The sequence below is a fragment of the Galeopterus variegatus genome, unplaced genomic scaffold (assembly GCF_000696425.1).
Source record: "Galeopterus variegatus unplaced genomic scaffold, G_variegatus-3.0.2 Scaffold143, whole genome shotgun sequence".
NCBI classification, from domain to species: domain Eukaryota; kingdom Metazoa; phylum Chordata; class Mammalia; order Dermoptera; family Cynocephalidae; genus Galeopterus; species Galeopterus variegatus.
The window spans coordinates 698,254-710,864 of record NW_007726254.1 but is presented as its reverse complement, the minus strand read 5'-3'; the positions used below and the strand labels follow the sequence as shown (position 1 = coordinate 710,864).

At 37.9% G+C, this 12,611-nt stretch overlaps 1 protein-coding gene across 6 annotated transcripts in view; it reads right to left on the bottom strand.

Moving 5' to 3' along the window:
- UBAP2 (ubiquitin associated protein 2) overlaps nucleotides 1-12,611 on the bottom strand; it is a 175,976-nt gene that overhangs the window by 74,545 nt on the left and 88,820 nt on the right. For 4 of the 6 annotated variants that reach the window (XR_551873.1, XM_008590913.1, XM_008590921.1 and 1 more), the window contains exons 3-4: nucleotides 5,273-5,350; nucleotides 3,029-3,139 (exon numbers count right to left, since the gene is read on the bottom strand). Coding sequence is in view for 5 of the 6 variants with exons in the window: in XM_008590913.1 (XP_008589135.1) it covers nucleotides 3,029-3,139; nucleotides 5,273-5,350 (189 nt within the window). In the remaining variant the exon portion in view is untranslated. Of the gene's footprint in view, nucleotides 1-3,028; nucleotides 3,140-5,272; nucleotides 5,351-5,608; nucleotides 5,676-12,611 lie in introns of those variants that run through there. The other 2 variants (XM_008590929.1, XM_008590935.1) reach the window with 2 other exon arrangements.

Sequence of the window (12,611 nt, the reverse complement as noted above, 5' to 3'; positions counted from 1 at the left end):
TTTTTTCCGTGTCCGGCAACGGATCGCAACCCTCAGTGTTGCCCCCGTACCAGACCGGGGACCGGCAACGGGATTGCAAGCCCCGGTGCTGCTCCCGCGCCTCGCTCAGCCAGTGAGCGGGAGCCGGTCTGTATGTGGGATCCGAACCCTCGGACAGGAGCGCCGCCGCGCTTCCCAAGCGGCGCACTATCCAGTGCGCCACCGGGCCGGCCCTGTGACAGCTATTCTTACATGAGAAAAACAAACTCATCCTTAAAAATATCATGGACAATTCCTCCTAACACCTTTTCAAAGTCATGCTTTTGTTTCAGAAGACCCTGGCACAGAATAAAGTTAGCGAATAGGAAAAGAGTTATATGCCTGCATGGCTCTTAAACACTCTTGCTCTTAGCAACCTTACAGTGTTTACGATTTTGTCACCTCCACTCCACTTAACTATATCCCAGAGTCAAGGGAAGATAGTATTACAGTAGGTTGGCTGTAGCTGCTGCAGACAGCAACCAGGTAAGAGACTACCTAAACAGTATGGAAGAAAAAACAAGAGACAATGAAAACTGTACGAAAGAAAAGATGCATCGCAGAACAGTCCTTAAAAAACCAAGGTTTCGAAAGGACTTTGCCTCTGCCTCTCCATTTCCTCCACAGCCAACTCATACTCAAACAAAAGTATATTTTTATGATTGTACTTATACACCCAAGTTGGCTATTTTCTGATCTCTGAAAAAAACAAGGAGTGAGATCTGACCCCACTATGAAACCCCTATGTTCAAGAGGTAACCAAAGAGACGTTCTTTATGTAACATTTCATCTTTACTTTCTAACAAATAGCCCAGAATTACCTCCTTTGGGTTCAGTATCAAATGAGGGAGGGAAGTTAAAGATAAATCAGAGAAAGAGAAGTGAACATTTAAGACTTAAAAACTCACCCAACTACCACTGAAAAGAAATCTTGGCCAGCCGCCTCCCTCCCACCCCACCCAAAAAAAGAATGAAATCTGTTGGAGCTAAAGGAAAGCAACAGAAAATAGTATCTGAGCTTTTTTTTTTTTTTTTTTTTTTTTAAAGATGACCAGTAAGGGGATCTTAACCCTTGACTTGGTATCTGAGCTTTTATCTCTACATAAAAAGAAAAGAGCCCCTCCAGTAAATGATGCAGGAATGTTTGTTTTGTCTGTTCACGGTGGGTTTTTTTTTTTTTTTTTTTTAATATCGAGGGCAGTGAAGCTCTTCAGCTTACTTTGAAAATAAGTGGGAGCCATTCTATAGTACAGCCATTAGCAATGAGGTAAAACAGATTCCCATTTTATAAGACCCAGGAAATATATCCCTAGATGTCAGCAAACAAAAACTACTCAAAATTTTTATTTATCATTTAACATATGTCTCCCAACAAATACACATATTTGGTGGTTTATTGTGTGGACCGGTGTTTTCCTGAATAGAATTTTACCCACAGATACTCAAAAACTTAGCTAATTTTTTAACCAAATTCATTCCGCTTGTTTCAGATCAACTAAAAAGATAATCGTTTTAGTTCATTTTTATACTGCCTGTCCCGAAAATTGAGTACATGATTAAACCTAAACACTGACAAGGAAGGCACTTTTTGATGTGTTCATCTTTGTACCTTCTTTTATTTATTTTATTTTATTTTGTCGATATACAATGTGGTTGATTATTGTGGCCCATTACCGAAACCTCAGTCCCTCCTCCTTCTCCCCCCTCCCACCCAACAATGTCCTTTCTGTTTGCTTGTCGTGTCAACTTCAAGGAATTGTAATTGTTGTGTCTTCTCCCCCGCCCCAGTTTTTTTTTTTTGTGTGTGTGTGTGTGTGAATTTATTTATTTATTTTTAGCTCCCACCAATAAGTGAGAACACATGTGGTATTTCTCTTTCTGTGCCTGACTTGTTTGACTTAACTTTGTACCTTCTTTTAGGTGAATCATTATTTGTTTTAATCTGCTTTGAAATGATTTCCTCAATCTAAAAATACAAATGAGGGCCGGCCCGGTGGCGCACTGCTACAGTGCGCCGCTTGAGAGAGCGGCGGCGCTCCCGCCGAGGGTTCGGATCCCACATACAGACCAGTTCCCGCTCACTGGCTGAGCGAGGTGCAGGCGCGACGCCGAGGGTTGCGATCCCATTGCCGGTCCCGGTCCGGTACGGGCGCGACACTGAGGGTTGCGATCCGTTGCCGGACACGAAAAAAGACAAAAAGGAAGTAAAAAATAAATAAATAAATAAATAAAAATAAAAATAAAAATGAAATACTGTGCAATCTCCGCATAGAAATCAAAAGATTAGGGCAGACTACTGCCTGGTGTAGCTTTAGTTGCATCCTTCCTAAAACCAAAAGGATGAGCTCTAGTGTGCCTGTACATTTGACAAACTTCAACTAAGGTTTTTAAAAAAAAACAAACTTATTTTCTTATTTTTATATATATACACATATACATACACATATATATCTCTATCAATGTCATGAGAATGTATCTTTAGAACATTTATTCACACATAAGCAAATAGATAGACTAGCAAATTCTGGCTTTCTGTTATAAAGATATAAGGAGTAGTTAGAGATAACAACTGAGATCAAGAAATATGAAAAGTGAAGCCAAGAGAAGTTTTTCAGATAGTGAAAATGTCCACAGGCCCAGAGAATTTTGGAAACTGTGTTAAGGCTGGAATAGATCACCAAGTTCTCTTTCGATTCTTCAGATTCTATGACTTCATGAAGTCATATGATTTCCATATATAACAAAATCAGTCATTTCAGGTTAGTGTTCTTTCTGGGTCTTAAAACAAATATGGAGCGCCGGCCAATTAGCTCAGTTGGTTGAGTGCAGCATTATAACACCAAGTTCAAGGGTTCGGATCCCCCTGCCTGCCAACCACCAAAAAAAACCAACAAAGACGGAATGACACTCATAATCCCCTCCACCCCTACCCCAACCCAAGATGAAATCGAAAATGCAATATGGAATTGGAGACAAATCTTAGCACTGCAAATCAATTAATAATACTTACCGTGTCTGAATTCCCTTCCAGCAATATATTGATAGCTTTATTCACATCTCCATTACAGTCATGTAGGGCCACTATGCATTCATCCTGATTTTTCCCTGTCACTTCCATAAGCTATTGAAAGTATCAGAAAATGGTTAGAAGGAGCCAAAAAAATTGCACTTGATATTAATTTTGAGATTCTTCTACACAAATTCAGATATTATACAATCCTTCTACATGAAGACGGCCTCTTCCAGACCCTGAGTTAACAATCTGAGAACAAGTTTGCTTTTTTTGTGGCCACCCCATGTCCTTTCACTAATGCTGGCAGAGTCAAACTACAAACCAACCTTCCTCCCAGCTTACCAAGTATTGGTTTATTAATCAGCACCACATGTATATGTATACACCAACATTTTCAGAACACCCAGGATCATGTATTTGACTACTAAAACTTAGGTCAATGCATGGGATCCTGAACTACTAAAATATTAAGTGGGACTACAGGAGTACAAGGCCACCATTCACAGAAAATCCAGTCCAAATGTTTTGCACAGGAACATTCCCTACACTAGCTATCACTGCTTGAATTAAAACAACTTGCATGCATGCTAAGTTATAACACCCTAAAATATCACAAGTGAAATTCTGCTGTCACAAAACATACTCCTACACATATTATTTTCTCAAGAAGATTCAACAGGGTGCTATGTTTGAAGTAAAGAAATCTCAGTTCCCTTCTCTTTAACAAGGGAGACTAAACTGCTCAGCATTTTCATCACTAGAACAATCACAGATCAGGCACAGTATAGGTTTCTCAAGTACCAGTGAATAATCTATAATTTAAATATCTATTGTATTTTAACTACATTTAATTTTTTTTTTTTTTTTTTGGCAGCTGGCCAGTATGGGGATCTGAACACTTGACCCTGGTATTATACCACTACACTGTAACCAACTGAGCTAACCGATCAGCCCATTTAACTATTTTAATATGTACTAGCTGGAGTTCAAAACAGCTTGACCCCAACATTTCAAGTAATTTGTCTATGGTCACAAAGCTAATTAATAGCAAAGTCCATCAGAAACCCAGGTCTCCTGATCCCATAACTACAGTTCTTTGCACTATACCATTAGGTAACCCTGTTTTCCTCTGTTCTTTTTGTCAAGCAGAAAAGTTCTACATACTACACAGCTTTCTAGTGCTTCATCTTTGAATATCTATAATAATATCAGATTTTTATCAATGTATATCTGTATTAACTGAATGCCTACCAATATAATTGTGAAGATGCACAGTCAGCATCAAAATTTCCCCAGTGATTGGATTAGGAAGTGACAGAACTAATGCTAGAACTTAAATCTCTGAACTGGCGGACCAACGTTCAGATAAAAGGCAATATATATAATATGTAGAAATATGTCTCAAACTGTACATCGATCTCATTCCAGAGAACGGGTTCTATGATTTTTAATAAATTCTTTTTGTGGCCTTCCTAAAAGATTACTGTCAGCCTGATGTCAGCAAACATAAGAAAGAACAAAGTCTATCTAGTAAAGTGCTGAAGAATACACTGTGGGCCATTCACTCCAAAGAACAATTATTGGAAGGTGTCTACCAAGGGTTGGAATACCTGACATTGAGGACCAAATGGTTTCTAGGATCTTGAAGGGAAAGGAAGTCAGTAAATCAGGGTTTGAAATTAAGATTAGTTTATCAAGAAGACATCTCATTAAAGTTCTAAATGAAGACATTGCCCTAAAATTTAATTTTATCCTTTTCCAAATAAAGTTCAGAATCACACTCATGTTTGAGAAGGCAATTCAGCTCTTCTCTAAATTCCTGAGAATGTACCTTTTTTTTGGCAGCTGGCCAGTCCAGGGAACCAAACCCTTGGCCTTGGGTGTTACAAGGCCACACTCTAATCAACTGAGCTAACCGGGCAGCCCCATACCAAATGTTAAATATACTTTCTATACACAGGTATTGAAAATGTTGGTGTGCTTTCACAAATGTCTAGCCCAAAGTTTATAATGTAAACAATAGTAACTGAGAAAGATTCTACTGTCAAGAGGATGAACATATTCAATTCCTTCATCTGGCCACCAATCCAGGTTTTTAATCACAAGTCCAAAATCCATTACAGAGATATGAGTTGAGACTAAGCAAGAAGTATACTTTAAAATGAAAATGTCTAGTGAAATTTTCTTAAGCACAATAAGAATAGATAACAAAAATGACAGTTTCCTTTCCCAGAAACATACCTGTTTAACTTTAGCTTCAAAATCTGAATCATTCTTATCAAAGATCACTTGAGCGAGACGCATCTGTTCGGCTGTTGCCTGGAAAGCACATACAACTGTTAAAGATTTGAGCACCAAATATATGTTAGATGCCAAAATCTGTGTCAAACAGATAAAGCTCCCAAGCACCACAGCACTATGGTAATAGAAATACTGATTAACTAAAAAAACGAAAGGACTCTGAATTTAGGCCTCTCAACCATATATAACCTGTTCCCATAATATATAAACAAGCATCAAATCAAATAGCGTAAAGGACCCATTCCTTTGGATAAATGATCTAAAGTTCCTGTGCACCTTCATCGGCCATGTGGCTTATTTGAATTTTCTTTCCTTTAAGGAGATGGGAGAACCAGCACAAGACAAAGTAGAAGAACAAGAAGCAATGGACATTTGGGAGAGCAGGGTGCTGATAATACCAAGGTCAAGGATTCAGATCCCCGCCAAAAATAAAAATAAAATAGCAGCAACAGCAGTAATGGAAACAATTCCCAGAAACAGGCTTAGAACCATCCCTGTCGTCAAAAAAGCAAAAAAGCTCTGCTGTCAGCTCTAAAAAGGCATCCCAATTAGTCCTAAAGAGAAAAAGCATTTTTAGCTAAATAACAATAAAAAGTTTCTAATTAAAAAAAAAAAAACAAAAAACTTCCAAACACTAAAATTAGTCACCTCTGCAGAAAACTGTTTCCCAGTTACTTTTTTCACTCAAAATCCTTTTTTTAAAAAATCAACTTATGGGGCTGGCCTGTGGCTCACTCGGGAGAGTGCGGTGCTATTAACACCAAGGCCGCGGGTTCGGATCCCATATAGGGATGGCCGGTTAGCTCACTAGGTGAGCATGATGCTGAAAACACCAAGTCAAGGGTTAAGATCCCCTTACCGGTCATCTTTAAAAAAAAAAAAAAAAAAAAATCAACTTATTAAATTTTTGTGATATTTTTGGCAATAAAAAATTAGAAAAGTAAAAAAGAAAAAGTTACAGTTCTGTGGAGTCACTTAATAGAAATACACCAAAATTTGGTTTCTTAGTTTTGACAAAGGTACCATGATTATGACAACAGGGATATGAGGTGAAGGTTATACAGGAACTCTGTACTATCTCTGTATAACTTTCTAATAAACCTAAAATTACTACAACATAGTTTTATTTTTAAGTTTCCCTTGTTAACTAAAGTCTATACTAACTCCCAACACATATTTAAAAACCTAAAGTTAACGGAAAGCCACAAAGAAATAATGAAGCTTAGAATGTTATATGTGTAAAGTGGGATAAAGTAAGTACATAGTTTTGGGATATTCTAATTCTACCAACTCCTGGTTCTGAGGCAACCAGGATTTTTAATGTGGAAGTGACAAAGATGTAACACAAAAGAAGATAAGTTAAAAACCTGTGATCCTGAATATGAACTATCAGCATTAACTCATAAGATATTTTACCTGTAAAAAAATAAATACATAGCTCTGTCCACTGAAGAGACCTAAAAACCATGAACAAACCACTAACAATAAACATCCTCAATTATGAAATTAGTCACCAAATACCATTTTCCACTAAAAGAAACCAGGATTTCTTAGAGCAATGGATGATTTATGGTACAAAGCAGAAAATATAGACAATAAGTCTGGAATATCTCGTCATACCAGTTTACTACCAATGATTACTAGGACCAAGTCAAAAAGCAACCAAGAGCCAACCTGAAGAGACTTGCACTGGCCAAAAATGGGATAATTTGAACTTCAAAAAGGATAACAAGTGGAAATTATTAAAGCCTATCAAATGTTTAAATCCATAAGTTTATAATAATATTTTTTAAAGTACTGATTATGCACCTTTGGAGGATGATGGATAATCAATTACCTTAAAAACTGATAACTATACTTTTCATAAATGCTATGATTATGAAAAACAAGGAAAAAGTGTCACAGACCAGAAGAGATAAAGGAGACATGACCACTAATTGGATTGGATCCTGGAAAAGAAAAAAGAAAAACTAGTGAAATCCAAATAAAATCTATATTTAGTTAGTAATATCGTGCCAGTGTTTTTATCTTAGTCTTGACAAATGACTACATCGGACAGGTTAGCAAACTATGGACTGCGGTCTGTTTTTTTTTTTTTTTTTACGGTGTGCCGGTATAAAAGATTTTAACATTTTAAATTTAGTTGCTAAAAAACAAAAACAAAGAATATGCACTGGAAATTGTGTGTAGCCTGTGGAGCATAAAATATTTTCCATCTGACCCTTTAAAGAAAACATTTGCCAACTCTTGATGTACAATGTTAATGGGGGGGGGGAGAAGACATAACAACTACAATTCCTCGAAGTTGATGTGACAAGCAAACAGAAAGGACATTGTTGGGAGGGAGGGGGGAGAGGGAGGGGGAAGAGAGGCTTCGGTAATGGGCCACGATAATCACCCACATTGTAAAAAGGCAAAATAAAATTAAGAAAAAATAAATAAATTTAAAAAAAAAAAAGATGACCAGTAAGGGGATCTCAATCCTTGGCTTGGTGTTGTCAGCGCCACGCCCAGCCAGTGAGCGAACCGGCCATCCCTATATAGGATCCGAACCCATGGCCTTGGTGTTATCAGCACCGCACTCTCCCGAGTGAGCCACGGGCCGGCCCTGATGTACAATGTTAACATTTATGATAGTTGAATGAATATATCAAGATCTCTCATCCCTCTTTGCAACTTTTCTGCAAATCTTAAAATTACTCCAAAATAGTCATTCCAAAAAGTTAGGGGGTTTTTTGGTTTTGGCGGTTGGCAGGTCAGGAGATCTGAACCCTTGACCCTGGTGTTATCAGCACCACGCTCTAATCAAGTGAGTTAATCAGCCAGCCCCCCCAAAAGTTTTCTTTAACTGGCAAGTAAATAAATTCAAGTACTTATCCTACCAAATAGAAGAGGGGAAGAATCTTTTTTTAAAAATATTCCACGTAATATATGAAAAAGAAATAGATTATTTTAATTTTTAGCCATTCAAATAGGTTTGTACTGGTATCTCATTGTGATTTTAATATGAATCTCCTTAAGACTAATGAACTTGAAAATCTTTTCATGTATTTATTTGCCATAATATACCCTCATCAGAGGTGTCTATTTAAATCTTTTGCTCACTTTTTTAATGAGTTATTTATTTCCTTGTTGTTTCAAGAGTTCATAGCATATTCTGGATACAAGTCCTTTATCAGATATATATGGGTACTTTAAAAAGTTTATGGAAAGATCCATATTAACTTTCAATTTTATTACTACACAATCCTTTTGACATATCCTTATATGATTTGCAAAAATTTTCTCCCAGTTTGTTGCTTTTCATTCTCTAAACAGTGTCTTCTGAAAGCAGTTTTCCATTTTGATAAAGTCCAATTTACCCATTTGTTCTTCTATGGATCATACTTTTGTCGCTCTACCTAAGAAATATTTGACTAGCCCAACGTCACAAAGATTTTCTCACACACTGTTTGAGGAAGACATCTTAGAAAAACTGTTTGAACTTTGCAAACTGAAGAATTCACTAGCCATCCTGTCTCAAGGTAGCCTGCAGCCACCCTGCAGATTTTGGACTCTGCAGCATCAACTGGATTTCCCAGATTTCAGGCTGCCAGCCCCTGCAATGTATGTGAGACAATTCCTTAATTTTCATTTCAAAAAACTCCAGAGTGAGAATTGAGGGAGAGGGAGAAATGAAGAGATTCTGGGCATAAGTGAGCCTTAAGGTCTGCCCATACCCAAACAGGAAAGTTGGGGTGTAAGGGGAGTCCTGACTTTCTTAGGCAGAATTATATTGGAGCCCTTCTGACTAGGGCTGATTTGGACAACAGTGGCCTAGAGTCCTCCCACTGCCATATTCTCAGTATATTCCTAAATTTTAAACCCCCTTATTCCCATAAATATTCCAGTGGTTACCACTGAGCACTAAAGATGATAACGGAAATGTGCCAAGGCTGGGAATAGGCTCGGCCATTGACATTTACATTTGAAAGTGCTCAGATTCTGAAGGAAGGGGGAAAATTGATGATTTTGTTTTTCCAACAGCAAATAGACACCATTCTTGTATCTGCCCAGTGGTCAAGGTTCAACTAGAAACCAGTTCTGGGCAGTCCACCAGATCTCTTAAGCTACAGGTAAAGATCTCAGTCTTTAGAAATGCACACTCAAATGACTGTGCCATCTACATTCTTAACAGAATTGTGTTGACCTTTTTTCCTGCACCCCTGTTAATTATCCCTCTTAATAAGTTTATATCTTATAAAAAAGGATTTTCTCTCATATTTTGTTCTAAAAACTTTTATTTAGGTCTATGATCCACTTCAAGTTAATGTTTTTATACAGTGTGAGGTATGAATACAGGTTTTGAGGGTTTTTTGGACATATGGATATCCAATTGTTCCCATACTACTTGTTGAAAAGGCTGCATTTCCTCACCACATTACCTATACTCTTTATCAAAAATCTGTTGACCGTATATGCACGGGTTTATTTCTGGACTCTCTATTTTGTTTTACTAGTGTATTTTTCTATCTTTATAAAGATAAAAACAATGGACAAAATATAACCAAGTGCTGGTGAGGATTGAGAAGAACTGGAACTTTCATACACTGCTAGTGGAAAAGTAAATGGTTTACCACTTTGAAAAACAGTTTAGGAATTTCTTAAGAAATTAAACACACAGACTGGCTGGCTAACTCAGTTGGTTACAGTGCAGTGTTATAAGGGTTCAGATGCCCATACCGGCCAGCAGCCAAAAAAAACGGTAAACATACACCTACCATTCCACTCCTAAGTATTTCTCCAAAAGTGTATGTGTGTCTCCATACAAAAGACTTGTACACAAATGTCTATAGTAGCTTTATTTGTAATAATTAAAAACTGCAAACACCACAAACGCACATTAACAGATGAGATGAATAGGTAAACAAATTGTGGTATATCGCTACACAGGACTATCACTCAGCAAGAAAAAGGAATAGACTATTGATAGATGCAACTGCATAGTTAAATCTCCAAATAATTATGCTTAGTAAAAGGAGCCATTTATATAAAACTCTAAGAAATACAAACAAATCTAGTAACAGCAGTCAGTAGTTGATTAGGGATGGGAAAGGCAGTAGGAGGAATTACTAAAAGGCACAAAGAAACTTTTGGGGGTAATGGATATATTTGCTATTTAATTGTGGTGATGGTTCTACAGGCACATACAAACTCAAAAATTATCAAATTTTACACTTGATACAGCAGTTTATTCTATGTCAATTATATGTCAATAAAACTCTGTTAGAAATGCAAAACCCAATGAATTAATTTAATTAATAATTCATCCCCCTATATAGGGATGGCCGGTGCGCTCGCTGGCTGAGCGCGGTGCGGGTGACACCAAGCCAAGGGTTGCGATCCCCCTACCGGTCACAAAAAAATAAAAAATAAAAAATAAAAAAAATAAGAGTATCAAATACGAGACTGATCAAACGTATGGGTTGTGCTATCAATTAGCAAAAAATATAGAGAACAGAGTAACATTATGAGCTTCTCCATGAAAATACAATTAGCAATAGCCAGACTGTGGGAAGCTTTATAGGTTAAATGCCACAGGTTAACAGAAAAACTTTAGAGGAAAGTAAAAGGGGGTGTGGGGGGCGAAACCTGTAGGTAACAGCAGTAGTGACATTTTTTTAAATGATCAAAACTAAATAATAGCATCTTGGGATGCACATGATAAAATCCTAAAAATGTTAAAAGTCAGAATAGTATTAGTTACTTTTCGGGAGAACGAAGGGTTAAAATTGAGATGGAATATGGAGAGTTTGGGGGGGGGGGCTGGAGAAGTTTTATTTCTTGGCCAGGGTGAGAGTATAGTGCTGTTCACCTAACTAAATTATGTGTTTGCTTGGTGGTTTTCTGTATTAGTGCCTTATTTTACAATAAAAAGTTTCAAGATAAAATTTTAAATACCTCCAGTCTGGATTAGTCATGAATTATGTACATTTACAAATTATGGAAGGTCTTATGGAACATTCACTCTCAAGAATGTCTATTCTTTTCAAAATTTGTGAAGCAGATAATTATCTGAAAGGAAGTCACAGAAATAGGTAAAGAAAGTTGGATTATATTGAAAAGAAGAGTTCACAAAAGAAATGGGCCTTTAAAAACCCACAGTGGACATAAATGAATAAAAAATGGGGGGGGGGGTCAATGAAACCAAAATTTGACTGTTGGAAGGAAAACAACAAAAAAACTGACAAATCTTTAGAACAACCAAGAATAAAAGAGAAAACTCAAATTATTAAAATTAGGAATGAAAGAGGGAACATCACTACAAACTCTGCAGGAATAAAAAGGATTATACAAGAACAAAAGGGCTGGCTGGTTAGCTCAGTTGGTTTAAGCATGGTGCTGATTAGCACAAAAAAAAAAAAAAAAGGTGAGAGAGAGAACATGAGGAATACATATATGCAAACAAATTAAATAACCTAGACAAAATGAACAAATTTGTAAAAAGACACAAATTACTGAAACCAACTCAAGAAAAATTAAAAATGTGAAACAGATAAAGTGACTGAACTGGTAAATCAAAAACTTGCCACAAAGAAAAGCCCAGGGCCAGATGGCTTAGCTGGTTAATTCTACCAAACGAAGAAAGGCATATTAACACCAATCATCAATTCTTTTTTTTTTTTTGTCTTTTTTTTTTTCGTGACCGGCAACGGATCGCAACCCTCAGTGTCGCGCCCGGACCGGGACCGGCAACGGGATCGCAACCCTCGGTGTCGCGCCCGCACCTCACTCAGCCAGTGAGCAGCCGGTCTGTATGTGGGTTCCGAACCCTCAGCGGGAGCGCCATCGCGCTCCCAAGTGGCGCACTGTAGCAGTGCGCCACCGGGCCGGCCCCAATCATCAATTCTTCACAAACTCTTCCAAAAAGCAGACAAGACACTTTCTAACTCATTCTATGAAGCCAGTATTACCCTCATAACAAAAGCAAAGACAGCACAAGAAAAGACAACTACAGAAAAATATCCCTTATCAATACAGACGAAAAATCTGCCACAAAATACCTGCAACCCAGCAACATACAGAATTACACACCATGATCAAGTTGGGTTTATCCCAGGAATTAAAGGCTGATTTAGGGCCGGCCCGGTGGCGCACTGCTACAGTGTGCCGCTTGGGAGCGCAGCGGCGCTCCCGCCGAGGGTTTCGATCCCACATACAGACCGGCTGCTCACTGGCTGAGTGAGGTGCGGGCGCGACACCGAGGGGTGCGATCACGTTGCCGGGCCCGGCCCCGGCG